This window comes from Rhinolophus sinicus, linkage group LG04 (genome assembly GCF_036562045.2).
Source record: "Rhinolophus sinicus isolate RSC01 linkage group LG04, ASM3656204v1, whole genome shotgun sequence".
NCBI classification, from domain to species: Eukaryota; Metazoa; Chordata; class Mammalia; order Chiroptera; family Rhinolophidae; genus Rhinolophus; species Rhinolophus sinicus.
In genome coordinates this window covers 102,185,523-102,202,901 of record NC_133754.1, presented here as the reverse complement: position 1 = coordinate 102,202,901, position 17,379 = coordinate 102,185,523, and the positions used below count along the sequence as shown (strand labels likewise).

Below are 17,379 nucleotides of genomic sequence, written 5' to 3'. Positions count from 1 at the left end.
TCCCTGATGCTATAGACACCAGGTGGATGAAGCTGCATAGTTGGGTGCAAGGTGGGGGAAGGGGAGACTGCTACCTATGTACAAAAGGTCAGGTGTGTGTCACTTCATTTAAAGCCCCTGGCCATCAAGAAGCCATTTCAGCAATTGCAATGGGCATAAACTATTTTAATTTGAATTAGAAATAAAACTTAAGAACGAAGCAAAGTGATGTAAATAAGCTTAGCTATGTCTAACCCAGATAAAGCACATATCTTCTTTTTTTTTTTAGAAAAGGCCTTTTTTTAGTGTGGTTATTTATTTATTTATTTATTTATTTATTTATTTATTTATTTTTATTGGGGAAGGGGAACAGGACTTTATTGGGGAACAGTGTGTACGTCCAGGACCTTTTTCCAAGTCAAGTTGCTGTCCTTTCAATCTTAGTTGTGAAGGGTGCCGTTCAGCTTCAAGTTGTTCTTTCAGTCTTAGTTGTGGAGGGTGCAGCTCAGCTCCAGGTCCAGTCGCTGTTGCCAGTTGCAGGGGGCGCAGCCCACCATCCCTTGCAGGAGTCGAGGAATTGAACTGGCAACCTTGTGGTTGAGAGCCCACTGGCCCATGTGGAAATCGAACCGGCAGCCTTCGGAGTTAGGAGCATGGAGCTCTAACCGCCTGAGCCACCGGGCCGGCCCAACATACCTTCTTTTTATACCTTTGTCTGAGCTCCATATTGACTTTTTAGAATACCTTTTCTCTTCCTTTCCAAGACAAGACCCCAGTCATGCACAGAGCATGGTGCACATGAGGATGAGGTAATTTGCCCTCACCCCCTCCTGCTCAGAGGTGGCATCATCTGTGGCTTCTTAAATTCTGGAGTGATGTTTAATTGCTGTTTCTATTGTCATGGAAAATGGTTCACAGAGGTCGTATTTTTGTCAGCAGACAGGAATCCTGGGTTTAGAAAACAAGTCTGACCTAACACAGAAGATCTCACTCAATCCAGATAAAGGCTATTATTTGCTAAAATCCAACATATTTCTGATGGTTTTCTATGTAATAGCAGTCCAGAATACGACTGGAAACCACTAAGCTATTAGAATTCAATCTTAGATCACCTTGTGCTTCTCCTCATGTGCTCAGCTATACAGTGACAATGCAGACACCACGTCCAGAGGCTCAGTTCACGGGCCGTGTTTGATGCCCTTCAAGAACCTGGGACACATTGTGCTGAGATTGAGATACCCTGTGTTTGGGTCTGTTCCTCGAATGTGCTCCCGATGTTCACAGAGGTATTAGCAAATAAATACTACCAAGATCAAGGGCTAGCAAAGAACATTTGATAAAATGTCCGTGAATAGAGAAAACATGGTGGGAAGCAACTAATCATGGTGAAAAGATGAGACAGAGAGAAGCTGGAAACCACAGGAAAAGGGCAGCCACGTCAATGGGGAGGAACATTATTTGCAGAATCCTAATGGAGACATTTCACGGATACACGAGATATCTCACTTGATCAAAATAAAGGAATCACATGACGGTGTTAGTCAATGTTAAGTAGGAACAGGTAAATTTCTAGGACCACATGTAAACTCTGGGATTCTTTCCTGGATGCTGCTGGAAGAAAGGGCACCCCATTTAATGTGAAATAGTAGGTGGTTGGGTGTTCCCAGTCAGCTGCTTACATTTCATCACATTAAGGGAATACAGAATGAAGTGAACAGTGGAGAAATTAAGTTACTGCCTCATGCTTTGGAAAAAGGAGGGAGTGAAAGGGAAATGTAACGTGTCTTGTTACTTCGGTGTGGCATTTCATAACTATTTTCTATCAGGAGGAACGTGGGTAACTGTCAGTAAACCCTCTCTGTGGTCTTTGTTAAACTTAAAACAATATATAGAAAAATGCAAAATAGAATTTTATTTACCTGATTTCTTCTTTTTTTAACATATAAATTTTCAGTATAAAAACATGTTCCGGCCTTCACAAGTACTTTTCATTTCCAAAAAAGAAATCCAACCTTACTGGCCTTTTTGTTAAAAACAATGGGACTTTAATCTGTGAGCCAGTGGTCCCTTCCAACCACTATTCTTAAATGCCGTTTAATACCTCCTATCTATGTGTGTTCTGTGAAGGCAGAATTTGCCAGCAATAGAGATCCTGCTCTAAAGAAATGATACTTAGACAATATTAAAATGTAGTTTTTGGTGGTTGGGGTGCCCAACTTTCTCTTGTAGCCTGGGCAACATTAAGAAAAAAATATGTTGTTTGAGATCTCAGCACTTCTGACATCAAAAGCCAAGAAGGTGAATGGCTCTAGGCTTTGTCAGTGTGCCTTTCTGTTGACAGAAGAACTTTGTATGAAGTTCTTCCGTCAAAGGTGCATCTCCACCGGCCTCTACAGGGCAGGCCTTGAGGTGGACGAACATCTCAGAAATCCTGTGCTATCAATTTAGTGGGAAGCTGATGATTTCATTGAAAAGGTAAGGAAAAGATGTTAGGCTTATGTTACTTTGCCCACACTGGAATTAGATGTCAGGAATGTTTTTATTTTATGGACAGTGCAACTCAATTTAAAAGCAGACAGTGCAGTGTCAGCATGTGGCCCTTCACTAGTAGCCTGGTGGTGCTGATGGCGGGAGACCAGCTGCATATCAGCCTTCTCTGTGTGGAGTCACTTGTGCATTTCAGGAATGGAAGGGTGAGAGGAAAGCTTAGGTGCTGTTGTCAGCACTGTTGATAACTACTACAGCTGCCATTGGAGTGCAGTGCCAGGGATCATTCTGCTGTGCTCTCCATGCAGGGAGGTTGGCTGGTAAAGATGAAAAGCATTGCAGATGTCATCTTCCAAATGCAGCACTTTTTAACAGTAGTCCATGGAAAGTCCAAAAAGCCCCAACCATTACTAGGAAATCGGTTTCATTATACTGTCCCCAAGGGTTATTTTGTTCAAAATTCCAAGTTTCAGGGAAGAGGAGGAGTCATCTGTCCACACAATGGATATAGATAAACTTTTTTTTTTCATTTGGAAAACCGATTTCCTCTGATGCCTGTGCAGCAGCTGTTTCAAATTGTCCTTGAAGAAGCTGGTTGTGAGTGTGTAGAGGATTGGGTTCAAGGCGCTGTTTACTGGCAGGAAAAAAATGACAACCCAGGAAGTGATAGTGCCTGGAGAAGGAAACAAAGTGTGAAAAGTGGAAGTTGAAATTTTAAATAGACACCCAATACACATAACATTTTGTAGTCAATGCTACTTTTGAGAGGGCTACCTTGTTCACTTATGTTTTCTCTCACCGTATTGAAAATCTCTTTGTCGGGAGAACATAGGAGCCATAAATTCAAGGTTCTACCATTTACCTTTTCTGAATTTCAGTAACTACTTTGTAGGTTGTTGTGAGGCCAAATGAGAGGAAATATGTGAGAACATTTCATAAATATAAACTGATATGCAACGTATTTTTCTTATTTGAGTTGACTTTCTTTATAGAAAAATAAGAAAATGAGGAAATAATTCTTAATCGATAGAACAGTGTTCAGGAAACTTCTGGTCCGGGGTCAGATTGGACTTTGGTCTTAACTTCAGGCCTGGAGGTCTTACTGTCCTCATATTCCAACTGTGCTACTCAGAGTGGAGTCTGACAATTTGAAGATTAAAAAACAATACATCTCCAAACTTAATGAATTCCTTTTGTGTGAAGCCTTATAAACGCTAATAGAGGGAAAGGATGCCTGAAAGTTCTTTGTCAGGAGAAATTGGGATGGTAACTCCTTTCCAAGTACATCTTTGGCTTGGTGGGGGTGAAATGTATTTTATTTTGCACTTACTTAAGCGTAAGTGCAGCCTGCTCCTAGGGTCAGACCATTCTTAGCTATGTGACCAGGTGCAAATCACCTTGGCTCCCCAGAGCTCCACTGCCTTATCTGTGAAAGGGGCTGATGATGACGTGGGGCCAGGCCAGAGTCAGCTCTGTAGACATTGCAACCTTTCAGCACTAACATTGCAACCTTACCACACTATTATCTGCTTCCTCCCACATCATCAAAATGTGTGCCTGGTGTGGGGAAGGAAGTCAAAAGATGTGGAAAGAGGAGCTGGGGAGGTTGATGAGACAAATCCCACCTGTTCCACCAGTCTCAGACCCACTGAGCATCTTTCATCGAAAAAGCATTTATTAAATGATGCTGTGTTAAAAAAATTACTGTGGAAAGATAAGACATTGTTCCTACTCTCCTGAAGTTTATGATTTGGAGGGAGTAATGGATACATTAAAAAATAATGCTGATATGAGGCAGTTTATATGAGGCTAATACGTGAAGTGCAAACAAAATGGAATGGATATTTAAGCCATGGAGTTGGATGGGAGTAGGTTGGAAAGAGGTCTGGAGTGGTGCCTTGAAAGAGGGAGTGTTTGGGTTGTACGTTGAAGGATAAGCAGGGGTGTTTGGTAGGCTAGAGCCTTACAGGTTGAAGTATTAACCAGGTAAGGGAATAGCTTCAGCAAAAGTGAGACATAAAAAAATGCCCAATAACTCTCATGGGCCCAGATCACAGGGTACATGAAGATGGGGTGGGGAGTAAGGAATGTCTTAATGCTAATACAGTCCCAGCATTAGGACTGTATTCCATGAGCAATGGAGGCCAAAGGACATTTCAGGCCTGTTGAATTTGAAATGTGAGGCCGTAGCAGTTGGAATGTTCAGGAAGTGTGGTACACTGGAGACTGATCATCAAGGTCCCCATCTGTGACCAGTAATATTCATTTAACTCTGCTCTTCCAGTATAATTGGCCATCCCAGAAGGATGGCACTTAGCTTGTGGCTTCTGCTGTCACCATCCAGGGAAGGCTCCCACGTGGTCAGCCTTGATCTCCCTCCTGGCCTCCATGTCTGCATCTGTGCCCTGTTGTGGGACTAAGCTGATGGTTGGAGGGTTGCTATGGACGTCACGTGTCCTTTTGGCAGTCAGGCATTTGATAAGGCCTCCCAGAACTTTGTGTACAAGCCAGAGGGAAATAGATTGGTACTTGTACGTGCCTTACTTTTTTATAAGGGCTTCTGATGTGTGAACTCTGTGCTTGACCCTGGGGTACCCAGGTGAATAAGACACAATTCCTTCTCTGGATGAACTCCCCAAGTAGATTTGCAAAACGCCGACACAATGAGTTAAACCTGTCCCCAAACTCTGTTTCACTGAGAGTCAGGCTAAAGCCCTGGGTGGCCCCTGGATGGCTATGACTTCTGGGTCCCAGAATGGGCTTCAAGTATACTGCTAACTAATGAGAGGTAGTGTCCTCTGGTTGAAGTAGGGGTGTGAGTGGGGAACCGGGCCTTTGGATGAGGCACTTCCACAGGACACTAACACTCCACAGAGCCCAGTGTGACACCCATTTGGCCAGGACCATGAAATACACCACTGGTTCCAAACCAGGGGCGTGGGCCTCAGAATCCTGGGAGACTTTTCCAAAACACCTGTTAGAGGCCCGAGCCCCTGTCGTCGAAATCCAGAGCCTGGGCAGAACCTGGGCGTGGATATTTTATTTTTCATGTGTGTTCTTTGTTAACCACCACTGTCTTCCTCGGGTTAGTTTTTCTGTAGCCCGTTTTTCTACTGTCCTTATCTAGATTGCACCACTGCCTGGCTTGTCTCACAATACTGATTATAAAATTCTGAGGGAAATAATTGTGTGTATTGAAGTTGTAGGGATTTATGGAGAATTATAAGGCCCCGTATTTTAACTTTGTCAAACAAAGGGCATAAGAGAGCAGTGACTTGGGAAGAAGAGGAGGGACTGACCTGGTATTTCCACTCTGAAGAGGGAAAGAATTTTAATTACAAATACAGGAATCCAGCAGATGGCATCAGAGAACACTATAAAAAAGAAACGGTTGGCAACAGCCACCTCTCTTCTGATGTGATTCCTCGTTTCCGAAGACTGCAAGGCTGTTTTTTGAATGGAACAGAACATAATAACATAGGCAAACACAATGATGAGAAAAGCCAGCAAGTTCACACCTGTTGGGAAAAGCACACCTCTTAACATCTCGGGTGTCTACGTCAACAGTAAAAATACTGTTACTTACATGTTCGGGGTGGTACCTCGTACCCTGTTCTTCCAAGGGACATTCTTTTGTATCAGTTCAGTGGTACTCAGCTGAAACCCTGAATTCGAGGCTATAAGCTGGGAATCAGCTAAAGGAATAGGGTTTGCCAGATCAGACAGGGATTCCAAGTGCATAAATTGTTTGCAAAGAATTCTAGACTTCTGAAATTCAGATCTAGGTATCGTGAGGTGAATTTTAGCTTTTTTAAAGCAGGGAAAAGAGCTATTTTTGTTTTTAGCTCTCTAAAATTCACAGCATAAGGGCTTACTATAATCATATGTACATCTCAAAAAAAAAAGTATGACCTCACTCCTTTATCTTTTGTTTCATTTTCTTCAGATTGCTTGCAGTAATTTAAACTAAAAATAAGTATTTAAACTAGAAAAAAGAAATAGGAAAAAAATTTAAAATTCAACCATATGAATTACTCTTTTAGGGTTAAATATGTTCAGAAGATTCTCAGTTAACATCATTATCCTATAGCGCTCATTTTGTAGTCACTTTGTTATCATCTATAGCACTATAAAAACCCTGAGTGACCATCTTATTCCTTATGGCAAATATAAAATTTGCATATTAAAGCAAAGTTGTTAAAAGCAATGTTCATCTGAATCAGACTGTATGTAGGACTGGTGATGTCTAGGGGAAAATACTATAAATTCAAGGTGTTTTGTTGTTTTTATCCAAAACATTCTCTATTCTGTGGAATCTCATTATAAAGCCATGCAAGAGAATTTTATAAAATAGGTTTACCAACTCTTGTCAGAAACTGAAGAATGAAATAAACTGACAGTAAAAGGTGACCCTCTGGTACAGATCCTGAGAACAGACTTGCAGAAAGGATCGGAAGCGTGTGTTCTGAGTGCAGCCTCAGTGTGAGATGCTAACAACAGGGGGAAGTGGTGGTGGGCACAGGGTGATGCTATCTTTGATACTTTTCTCTAAATCAAATTCTATTCCAAAATTATAAATTAATTTAAGAATTGTGTATTGTATTCTTCAAGCAGAGAAAAGGCCACTAGGACTCCTCTCCTAGGTAAGACGTGTGTGTGTGTGTGTGTGTGTGTGTGTGTGTGTGTGTGTGTGTGTATGTTACTAACTCGTCATCTGTCTGGAATATATCACAGGTGCTAAAACCCTTTTAGCCCAGCTCCATGCCTTAATGTACGACCAGCCACCCCCGACCTCTTATGCCCTTCACCGGGGCCGATTCCCCGTTCCCTGGTGTGGGGCCGCGAAGGCAGTCTGCCGTCTGTCTTTTCCCAGAGCACAACCTCTGCCTTCACTTCGTTAACACCTCCTCATCCTTTGGGCCTCAGTATGGATTCATTTGCACCGGGAAGCCTCCCCTGGCCCTCAGATCTAGGGCGCCAAGAACATGCTGTACTCCTCCTTCGTGATTGTCAGCCTGTGACATAAGGATGTCTTTACTTGTCTTCACCCTCCTTTCTCGCTGCAGGTCTGTGAGGACCGATCTGCTATATCTCCAGGACCCAAAATAGTGCTTGGCCTATAGTACATGCTTAATAAATCCATGTCCAATCAATGAATGTAACATAAGGTAACGCAGCTTGTAACTTAACACAGTGTGCGTGCGTGTGTGCGTGTGTGCGTGTGTGAGTGCGTGCGTGTGTGCGTGCGTGTGTGTGTGTGCATGTATGAGGGAGGCTCTCTGTGAAGTGCACCTATGCTAGGAACAGCTTACAGTATCCTGGGGGTGACATATCTATGAAAAAATAGCTATAAAACAGGATAGTACGTGAGAAGAATTATTAAAATTGTGCAAATAGCGTGTTTTATTTTTCAGAGGAAGAAGAGAAGGGCTAGATGGAAAAGAGCTAGGGACAGTGGTTAAGGCCATTTTGTGATGGGCTTTAAATGACTAATTTAGACTTGACCTTGGTAGTAGCAAGGCATTATTGATGGTCTCTGAGCAGAGGCACACAGTTCTTTCAGCCCTCAGGGAGGTTATGTTATGTGATAGTGACCATGTAAGTAGGAGAGAGGGGCCCAGAGGACAAAAGACCAAGGAGGGCTAATTCAGGGTTCAGGTAGTAAGGTTTTAAACAAAAGTGGTAGCTGTGGGTAAAGAGACTGGAGCAAATAGAAAGCAGAGGAGTACTCTGATGAAAAATCTTTGTGAAAAAGAAAGGATGATACAGCTTATTGACCAGTTAGATGAGGGGAAAAGATGAGAGGGGAAAATTGAAATGATAATACTGCCCTAAAGAGAGGACATGGGACTGGCCTTAATTTTAAGCAAGACAGATACCTATTCAACAATAAAAAAGTTTATCAACCTTGAAGGGTAAATTTCTCATTTATTTATAACAGAGAAGGTATGGTCTTCTTTCTAAAAAAAAATAGGGAGGATTAAGGAAACTAAAGCATCCTTATGTTGCTGACTTTCGAACTGCATTTACCAGAGGCAATAAATCTTCCTGGTGTTTCAACTCAGATAATCGCCTGTGAGTGAGTTTCCAGAATTTTATTATTAATATTTATTTAGCTCATATCTAGATTGTAAAAAAAAAAAAAAAAAAAAAGAATGAGTTGAAGTAAGTAGGTAGCATCGAAGGGCAGGTAGGACCTAGACTTTCTCCAGCTCACAGGTACTACGTCTGATTACGAAATCAGAGTGTGCTAGATAATAAAAAAGCCATCTAGAGATCCTGACAGTATGTTTTCTTTCACTAAATCTCTATAATAAAAAAGTTTAATAAAAAATTCTATAAATACACAGCAAGAACTTTCCTTTAAAAAGGGCACAGTCTTGACTATATTCGTTTACTTTCTGAAATGAGCACATATGCCTTTGCTGAAATTATTTCTATCAAAATTACATTTGTCCTGGAAATGAGAAATATAATTTACCTAGGAAAATTCCAAGAGAATACCCTTTGCTTCCAATCTCTTCTGTTTGGTCATCATAAAGTGGGAAACAGACTCCATTCTTTCCATAAAAGTTGCCAAAATAATCTTCGTTCCAAAATGGAATCGCAGCTATTAAAAATCCCACAATCCAGATGCCAGTGAGGATGACCGAGGTCTGCCGTTTCCCAGGTCGAATGTTACTGAAGGGAAAGACAATGACCAGGAACTTCTCCAAAGTCAAGTACGTCAGCAGCAGGACGGAGACTTCGGTGGACAGCACGGCCAGGAGCCCCATGAGGCGGCACTGCAAGCTCTCCATCCACAGCAGAGCGTACTTCTGGTACTGCCCACGGTATTTGATATCGAAAAAGCCAACTAAGAACAAGTACACGCCCATCAGGCAGTCCGCACCTGTTGAGGAATGGATACAAGGTATGTGGAAAGTTCCCAGTGTCTCTGTTTGCATTTTCTGATTTGGTCTACTTCCTTCATCCTCTATGAAATGAGCTGATGTAAACACCTGCAGCAGTACCTGGAGCCAATGGACTTCAAAACGTATATTACTTCTAAGCACCACTCTGCGGCTCAGTTTTATAATTAAAAATAATGGTGATGTGGTAATTTTGTGGGGGGTAGGGGGTCCTAGTTTTTAAACAGTCAATAAGTATTACTTACAGAGTTAATAAAAAGAATAATTTTCTGGGCTTGAGTAGCATGGGTGTTATGGTAATTGAGGGTTAAACAAAGCTGAGTTTTATAACCCACAACCTGTCCTCCAGAATCTGCCCCTTGACTCTTCAGCTCTCTGTTTTCCCATTTCCGAGACATAACCCCCAGGGGGAAGCACTAGATCCCTGAAAACTCACACAATTTAGAACACAGCAGCCAAACACAGCAGCATCGGCATACTTTTAAAAAAATTGCCCAGCATATATAGTCCTAGTAAATGCCAGTATGTGTGTAGAGCAGCTCCCCGGGGCGATATCCTATGTAGACAGGAAACATACTTACAACAAAGGATTTTGATGGACATAGCGTGAGTCGTGTTTTCAGCTTTAATGAAAGATCTCATGCCAATGACAAAAAGATTTCCAAAGCAGGTTACGGAAGCTATAACCCAGACACATGTTCTGAGGAGATCGTTAGCCAAGAGGTCCTCAAATGAAGAAATGCCGTCAGTCAAGGGCATACAGATTCGAACGTGGGGAACGTAGGAGCAGTAGCGAAAGTTTTTGAAATAACTGAAGTCAAAGGGAAACACAGAGTCACTTTACGGCAATGACACAGAAGCCACAGTTGCAACCTCATCAGGGCTGCATCTCCTAGCTATGCAACTTCACTATGCCTGCTGGGTTTTGTTCAGCAGAGATTACATAATTACAGAGCTCTTCATGAAATATTACATTACTCTAGGCAGGGTGCTTCCTTTAAAGAAGAGCCTAAAGGACACAGAAATTCTGGAGCTTGTCTGAGGTGAGTCAGGGGAGGACAAGAGAATGTGAAGTTCCAGTCATTGAATTACTCCCTAGGCTGTTAAAAAAGTAGATTGTCGTGGTTCAGTTGATTTCAAGGAGACTCTCAGTGCTTGGGTTTGGGATGCAGAGGACCTCTGGCGGCTCCCTAGAAACATTCCTGCTTTGCACTTAGTTTTAAGGATGATCATTTAAACTAGTCTCCTTTTCCCTGACACTGGCAGCGGGAAGCGAGGGTCTCTGACACTAGGAACACTCGGTCCCGTGGTGCTAGGAGGAAAAGCACCTGCCTGAAACACAGATTTCCTCCCAGGGCCTGGAAGGACTTCATTTCTGGAGGAAAACATAGGTTTGTTTGTCATCAATGTATTAACAACACAGATGTGTGGAGTCCTCAAGGGTTTGAATTGGGGGGTCGTCTGGCTTGTTGCCACTCCCAAACCCACGTGTTTAAGATTTTCTCCCATAAAACTCATTCTATTTTGTATTCTTTTACCACCTATTTAATTCATTTCTCTTCTAATACTTTTCCTTCCCCCCATCCCCATTCAGTTGGTAAACCAGCAAGCTTGACTTTGCCACAGTCTCAAGGCCTCCTGTGATGGGACCCTTACTACTCAGGTCCCCCTTACCTCCTTCCCTTCTTGCCTCAGACACCCCGTGCTTCTTATAATCCTCAGACAAGCCAGGCGCACCCCCTTTTCTGTGCAATGCTTTGCTTCTCCTTCTGCCTGGAAGAATCTTTCCTGGGCCAGGATGGCTCCCTCCTTCCATTCAGGTCCACTAGAATGTCTCATCTCTCTGTTCTATCTGTTTATCTTGCCATACTTGTCTTCACAGCATTTATTAACTATTTGTTACTTGTTTACTTCCTGGTTCCCAACTCTCCATAGAAGCTCCATGGGGCAGAGACTTCTCTTTCCTGCTCATCTTTGTGTTCTCGGAGCTGCGCCAGGCACGTGGAAGTACTCAACAAACACTTCTTAGATGAGGAGTGACTGGTGAGTAATTTAGTGCTGGGATGTCAGCTAGAGAAACTGGAGTCAGTCCCTGCCCCAAGCAGCTCATGCCCTGGCTTCCCCATGCCATCTACTCAACTAAAGGAACTCTTGTTTTCTTCTCTTTCCCTGCAGTCCCTGACACACACCTGACCTCTTGGTATTTCAGGATTCCATTATGTCCACTGTCTTCAGACAGAGCCAGCCCAGGTCTCTCCTCACTGTGACCATGGCACTAGTTGGCAGGTGGAAGGGATGGGGTTAAGGGGTGGAGGTGTTTCAGTAAGTGGTGGGCAAGGAAGATGAAAGAAGACCTAGGGCACTTGGTAAGGCTGTGACTAAGTTCACACATTTTCCGTTAATTGTTGGGTCCTTCTTGACTTCAACCTAAGGTTCATATTTAAAGTGGCAGCTTCTCGATCAAGTTCTAAGAAGGTTGAATTTCTCTGTTCTAAGTAGACCTCACATTCTGCTGTAACAAGGAAATGATAGCCTCCTTAAATCTTCATCTACTGGTTCCACAGAAAGAGAAATGTGAAAGCCACATGGCTATGCATCGGACACTTGTCTTTTAGTGATCACACCTACTGGAGAGACACAAGGCATTTTCCCAAGACAGCACCTTCACACCAACCACTCCAGCCACTTGCGACACCCAACTTGTAATCTTACATTGAATCCTCCCTATTATTGTGGATAACAATGATTAATTTTGGAAATCATGAACACATAGATTACACAGTTGATAAAGAAATGATCATGTCGTAAACACATATATTAACACAACTGACACAGTGCACGTTAGCCAAATATTTTAAAGTGACTTATCAAAGCTACTATAAAGATTAATTACCTCCATTGTGAAGTGCACTTAGTTACAGTAACAACACCTAGAATTTACATAGCACCTTTCTTCCTAAGGGCTCAAATCTTAGAACAGCCGACTGCTCATTCATGTGAGGTGACTTAATGCTCCCAGGTGTCTGGGTACCAGTTAGCCAGTGACTTCATCTTGTGTAATGTGTGGCTTTCTGGTCCCCTGATCTCTTATTGGACCTCAATTGGATAAACAGCATATTTCCAGAGAGAAGCATCATTCATGTCGGCACATCATAATACTGAACTCTATTTGAACAGGGACCAAAGGTGACAAAATTAAAAGGTCTCAATAAAAATGCTTTTCTTGCACAAAAACACACTGCAGTGACACATTGGACAGTTAGCATTAGAACATCTGCAACATTTCCCCATGCAATCTTTACCATTGTTTCATACATACATACATGTGAGAAAGATTCCTCATGGGTTCAAACATGTGTGTGTTTACATGTGGAATCTCTATCCTTTCCAGGTCTCTGGAAAATAGGCATAACAGGTTTTACATTTTTAGGGTTCCACTTTTTAGTAATCTCATTCTTTGTCACATCTTAAATACCAAACTTCAAAACCTTATGTTCCCAATTCAGATGAGGATGAGAATTTTGCAGTAAGCTGTCCTAGACAACTGCCATTTCTATTGATGCTTCCTGTACACAGGTGCTGATTTTGTCACTTCATATGCAGAATTATGTTCTACCACAACACTTTCATTCATGTCTTTGGTTTAAAAATGGCAGTGGTGATATGTGTGATTATGAAATTGGCTCAGTAGTTCTATTTTAGAAACCATGGAATGTGAGTTGGAGGCTTTCAGACAGGAGCTGCTGTGTTCTAACCTGAGCACATCACTGAAGTGAGTTTTTGAGAATCTGGATTTAAATGCAATTAATTTTTTCCTGTGTCTTTAGGGGATAAACCATGGAGGCAGAAGGAGGGGCTCTAATTGAGGATAATTGTTTTCTAAGATAATTCCTTTAATTCATAATTAAAGCATAATTTCTTTAATTCACCCAGTCCCATAATATGTCCTCAGAGGGCTCCCAAGATAGCCCTTCTACTCATTCATCCAGAAGCTTTTTCAAATATGGCTTCTTTGAAGACCTCTTTAGGATGGCGTAAATTAAGGGAGGCTGCCATGTTCTCAGGAACCACAGAGGGAGAGAGGACAATCTAAAAAGACAATTATTTTGTCCACATACTGAGGTCTATTCTTATATTTAAAAACAACGTATTTTTATATTTTTTGTTTTTTATATTCTACCTCCTTGAGAGCAGGAACCAAGTCCTGTTCATCAGTGGATGCTCACTAACACCTGTTGAAAGAGAACCTAAATGTTGCATTTACTTTCAATAGAAAATTATTTAGCAAGAATAAAAAGGAATGTTAAGACTTGGTCTTTGGAATTAAACGAAGAAAGGCATTGCTGAGATTGGGTAATGTCGGCTCTCTGTGTAGAAACAAATACATGTTAACAGTGGCGACTCATGGGAAGGAAATGAAGTTCAAAGGGATAACTGGCAGTTTTTGACACCATTTGCAACCTAATATGTTTGAAATTTTAAAATGCTAAACAAAATTAATTGAATGTTCATCTTTGTGGGATAATTTTCTTCTGTAATGATTGAAAATTAAAGAACATGCTCCGTAGACTGATAGCAAATCGATGGCTATAGGAAAGGGGAAAAGCAGGTAAGTCTTACGAGGGGTGATCAAAATATATGGTGAATGTTTAAATTTAAAAAAAATGTGTTACAGTAAAAGAAACATTGCCATTAATTGCCCTCAAAATACTCCTCCTCACTTTGAACACACTTATCCCATCATTCTTGGCATTTTCTGAAGCAGTTCTGGAAGTCCTGTTTCGTGAATATCTTTACTTCATCCTCCATCATGACAACTCTCCATGTGACACATCACTTCTGGTACGGCAATTTCTGTCAAATAAAAACATTACAGTGTGTCCTCATCCACCTTATTCACCGGATCTGGCAACATGCGTCTTCTGGCTCTTCCTCAAAAGTCAAAATGACCATGAAAGGTAAATGTTTTGAATTGATTCAGGACATCGAGGCAGCCACAACAGCACAACTAAACACACTCATGAAAAAAGAATTCCAGAACCACTTCAGAAAGTGGCAAGAACGATGGGATAAGTGTGTTCGAAACAAGGGGGATTAATGGCAATGTGTCCTTTACTGTAATAAACTTTTTTGATTTAAACATTCACTGTGTTTTTTGTCCTTCACCAACAATTGCAAATTTAATTCTTTGTGAAAAGTGTAGGATGTGATTTTTCCATGAGTCCAGTTCTCAGGAAGGAGCTCTGTGTAGCTTCAAACACAGAAATGGTCTTTACGCATATTAAATGTTTAAAACTGAGGCTTTGTTGTCATTCAGTACATACTTGATGGTAACAATGACATTCACAACTGTAGGAGGATGTGTGCTCAAATTAAAAGCCACCCAGTGTGTAAAATACCTGTTTCAAAATAGATGTGTTTCCAAGTGAAGTACGTCCACTAAAATAATAATCAACATACTGTCATATTTCACTTACAGAGACTGAAGTTGTTTAAGACTTTCGAACTGGTTCTTGTGGAGATACAAAAGAGGGTTGGACGACAGATTCCTTTTGTACCATTAGAAGGAAGGAGGAAAAAAACAGCAGGATGTTATTATTTTGGAAGCTCAAGCTATTGCCATTTATATATGATGACGGTGGTTAGAACTTACAGTTTTTGTAGAAGCTTCAGGTCTTTAAAAATGTAGGCTGGTAACTCCATTATCATGTTGCTAGACAGGTCCCTGTTGGTGACAGTGACATCCCAAAACAATTACATTGGAAATAAATGACAAGGTCTTTACTCCTCACAATTATCATCCCATTTGATGTAATGGAAAATATGATCCAATTTAACCAACCTGATAACTTGTTACACAACCAGGCTGGGTGAGTTGGCCAAATGGATATTTTTCTCTCACTTTGAGACATGTGATGTTTTGCTTATCCAGTTCCTGTCTGGAATTTCCTCTTAGCCCCTCTCCAACACATTCCCAACCTGGCTTAAATATCTACTTTGATTATCTTTCTCTGTCCTAGGTATCATTGTACACTTCTACCATTCATTGTTTCCATGATCCTGCTTGGTTCATATATATGATACCTTGTTTATCCAACTATATTATAAGCTTTCTGAGGTCAAAACCTATGTCTTCTATTTATTTTGCATTCCAACTAAGATAGCATTATTGTATACACAGTATCTGCCCAGATAATCTTAATAGGTAAGTTCCCACATTTTTAATCTACTTTTATATAGTACTATTTTATAGAAGAAATTAATAATTTAGAACTAAATATAATAGGGCTGTCTGATCCAGAAAGAATCATAATGAAGTGTTTCCACAAAATGAGGAAAAGAGATTTGTTAGTATCAGAAGGAATCAGGAATCTTTAAGAGTCCAAAGTATCCTTCTGAGCCAGAGATGTTAGAAGTAAAACAGATGTGAAATTGCCTAAAAGTTGAACAAAAGATATTATCAATTTTTGATGCCTTGGAGCTGCTGATGGATGTGTGGGAGCCACAAATAACAAAGAGTTCTTTCTCTAAAGAAACTTACAATTAGAGTAAGCAGCTCGATTATAAAAAAAGGAAAGAATGAAACAAGTGATATTACAGAAGTACAGATAAGAAACAGAGGCCAGAAGGGATTGGCAGGAAATATTCAAAGTGATGCAAAGCAAGGACCTACAACCATTATTACCCTACCCAGCAAAGCCATCATTTAGAATCAAATGACAGATGGAGAGCTTCCCAGACAAGAAAAATCGAAAGGAGTTCATCATCACCAAACCCGTATTACAAGGAATCTTAGAGGGACTTCTTCAAGAAGGAGAAGAGGAGGAGGAGGAGGAGGAGGAGGAGAAGAAGGAAGAGGAAGAAGAAAATATGAATAATAAAATGGCAATAACTACATACCTATTAATAATTACTTTCAATGTAAATGGATTAAATGCTCCAATAAAAACATAGGGTGGCTGAATGGATAAGAAAATGAGACCCAGTGTCAATCAATAGACGATTGGATAAAGGAGGTGGTACATATATACAATGAAATACAATTCGGCCATAAAAAATGAAATTTTACCATTTGTGACAACATGGATGAACCTAAAGGGTATTGTGCTGAGTAAATAAGTCAGACAGAGAAAGACATTTCACTTAAAAAAAAACAATACACACACACACACAAAATAATCGAACAAACAAAACATAAACTCACAGACACTGAGAACATTTTGATGTTTGCCAGAGGGGCGGGGGGCGGGGAATGACAGATGAAAAAGGTGATGGGATTAAGAAGTACAAATAGGCAGTTAAGAAATAGTCATGAGGATGTAAAGCATAGGGAATATAGTCAATAATATGGTAACAACTATGTATAGTGCCAGGTGGGTACTAGAGTTATCAGGGGGATCACTTCTTAAATTATATAATAAATGTCTAATCACTATGCTGTACACCTGAAATTAATATAAAATAAAATACTGAATATCAACTGTAATTGGAAAATTTTTTAAATTTTTTAAAGAGACAGAAGAAGTAGTCCTTGAACTTGGCCTGGGAAATTAGGAAGTGTCTGAACAAAGCTTAATGATTTTCATAGGTGGAACAAAAGGAGAGCAGCTTTTCAGCTGCGGGTTAAGCAGGATCAGAGAAGCAGACGCTCAGAAGTCAGTGACATCCTTAGGAGTCAGCCAGTGGTCCAGCGTGGGGGGTGGATAGAATGTATAGGGGGGTGGATAGAAAGTATAGGGAGATGGAGAGGCCTGGAAAAGCACATGGAGACAAAATGGGAGGGCCACGAATGCTTGCCGAGGCAGTATTTCCCAGAGTAGAGCCCAGACATCAGAAGCAAGGAGGCTGCTTATCAAAAGAGCACATTTCTGGGTCCCATTCCAGAATTATCACATCAGAAGCTCTGGGGGTGGGAAGGAACATGCATTTAAAGCCAAAGCTATGATTCTTCTGAACATTAGCAGTTGAGAACTGTGTCAAGGACCTTGCTAAACGGCATGCG

General features: G+C 41.0%; 1 protein-coding gene across 5 annotated transcripts in view; it reads right to left on the bottom strand.

The window, feature by feature from the left end:
* Positions 1 to 1,291: 1,291 nt before the first annotated feature.
* RXFP2 (relaxin family peptide receptor 2) overlaps positions 1,292 to 17,379 on the bottom strand; it is a 54,581-nt gene continuing 38,493 nt past the window's right edge. For 4 of the 5 annotated variants that reach the window (XM_019749619.2, XM_074330080.1, XM_074330079.1 and 1 more), the window contains 7 exons: positions 15,031 to 15,102; positions 14,855 to 14,926; positions 12,701 to 12,772; positions 9,959 to 10,188; positions 8,948 to 9,358; positions 5,766 to 5,984; positions 1,292 to 3,139 (listed from right to left, as the gene is read on the bottom strand). In XM_019749619.2, coding sequence (XP_019605178.2) covers positions 2,877 to 3,139; positions 5,766 to 5,984; positions 8,948 to 9,358; positions 9,959 to 10,188; positions 12,701 to 12,772; positions 14,855 to 14,926; positions 15,031 to 15,102 — 1,339 coding nt within the window. In that variant the 3' untranslated portion in view covers positions 1,292 to 2,876. The remainder of the gene's footprint in view (positions 3,140 to 5,765; positions 5,985 to 8,947; positions 9,359 to 9,958; positions 10,189 to 12,700; positions 12,773 to 14,854; positions 14,927 to 15,030; positions 15,103 to 17,379) is intronic. The other variant, XM_074330081.1, reaches the window with a different exon arrangement.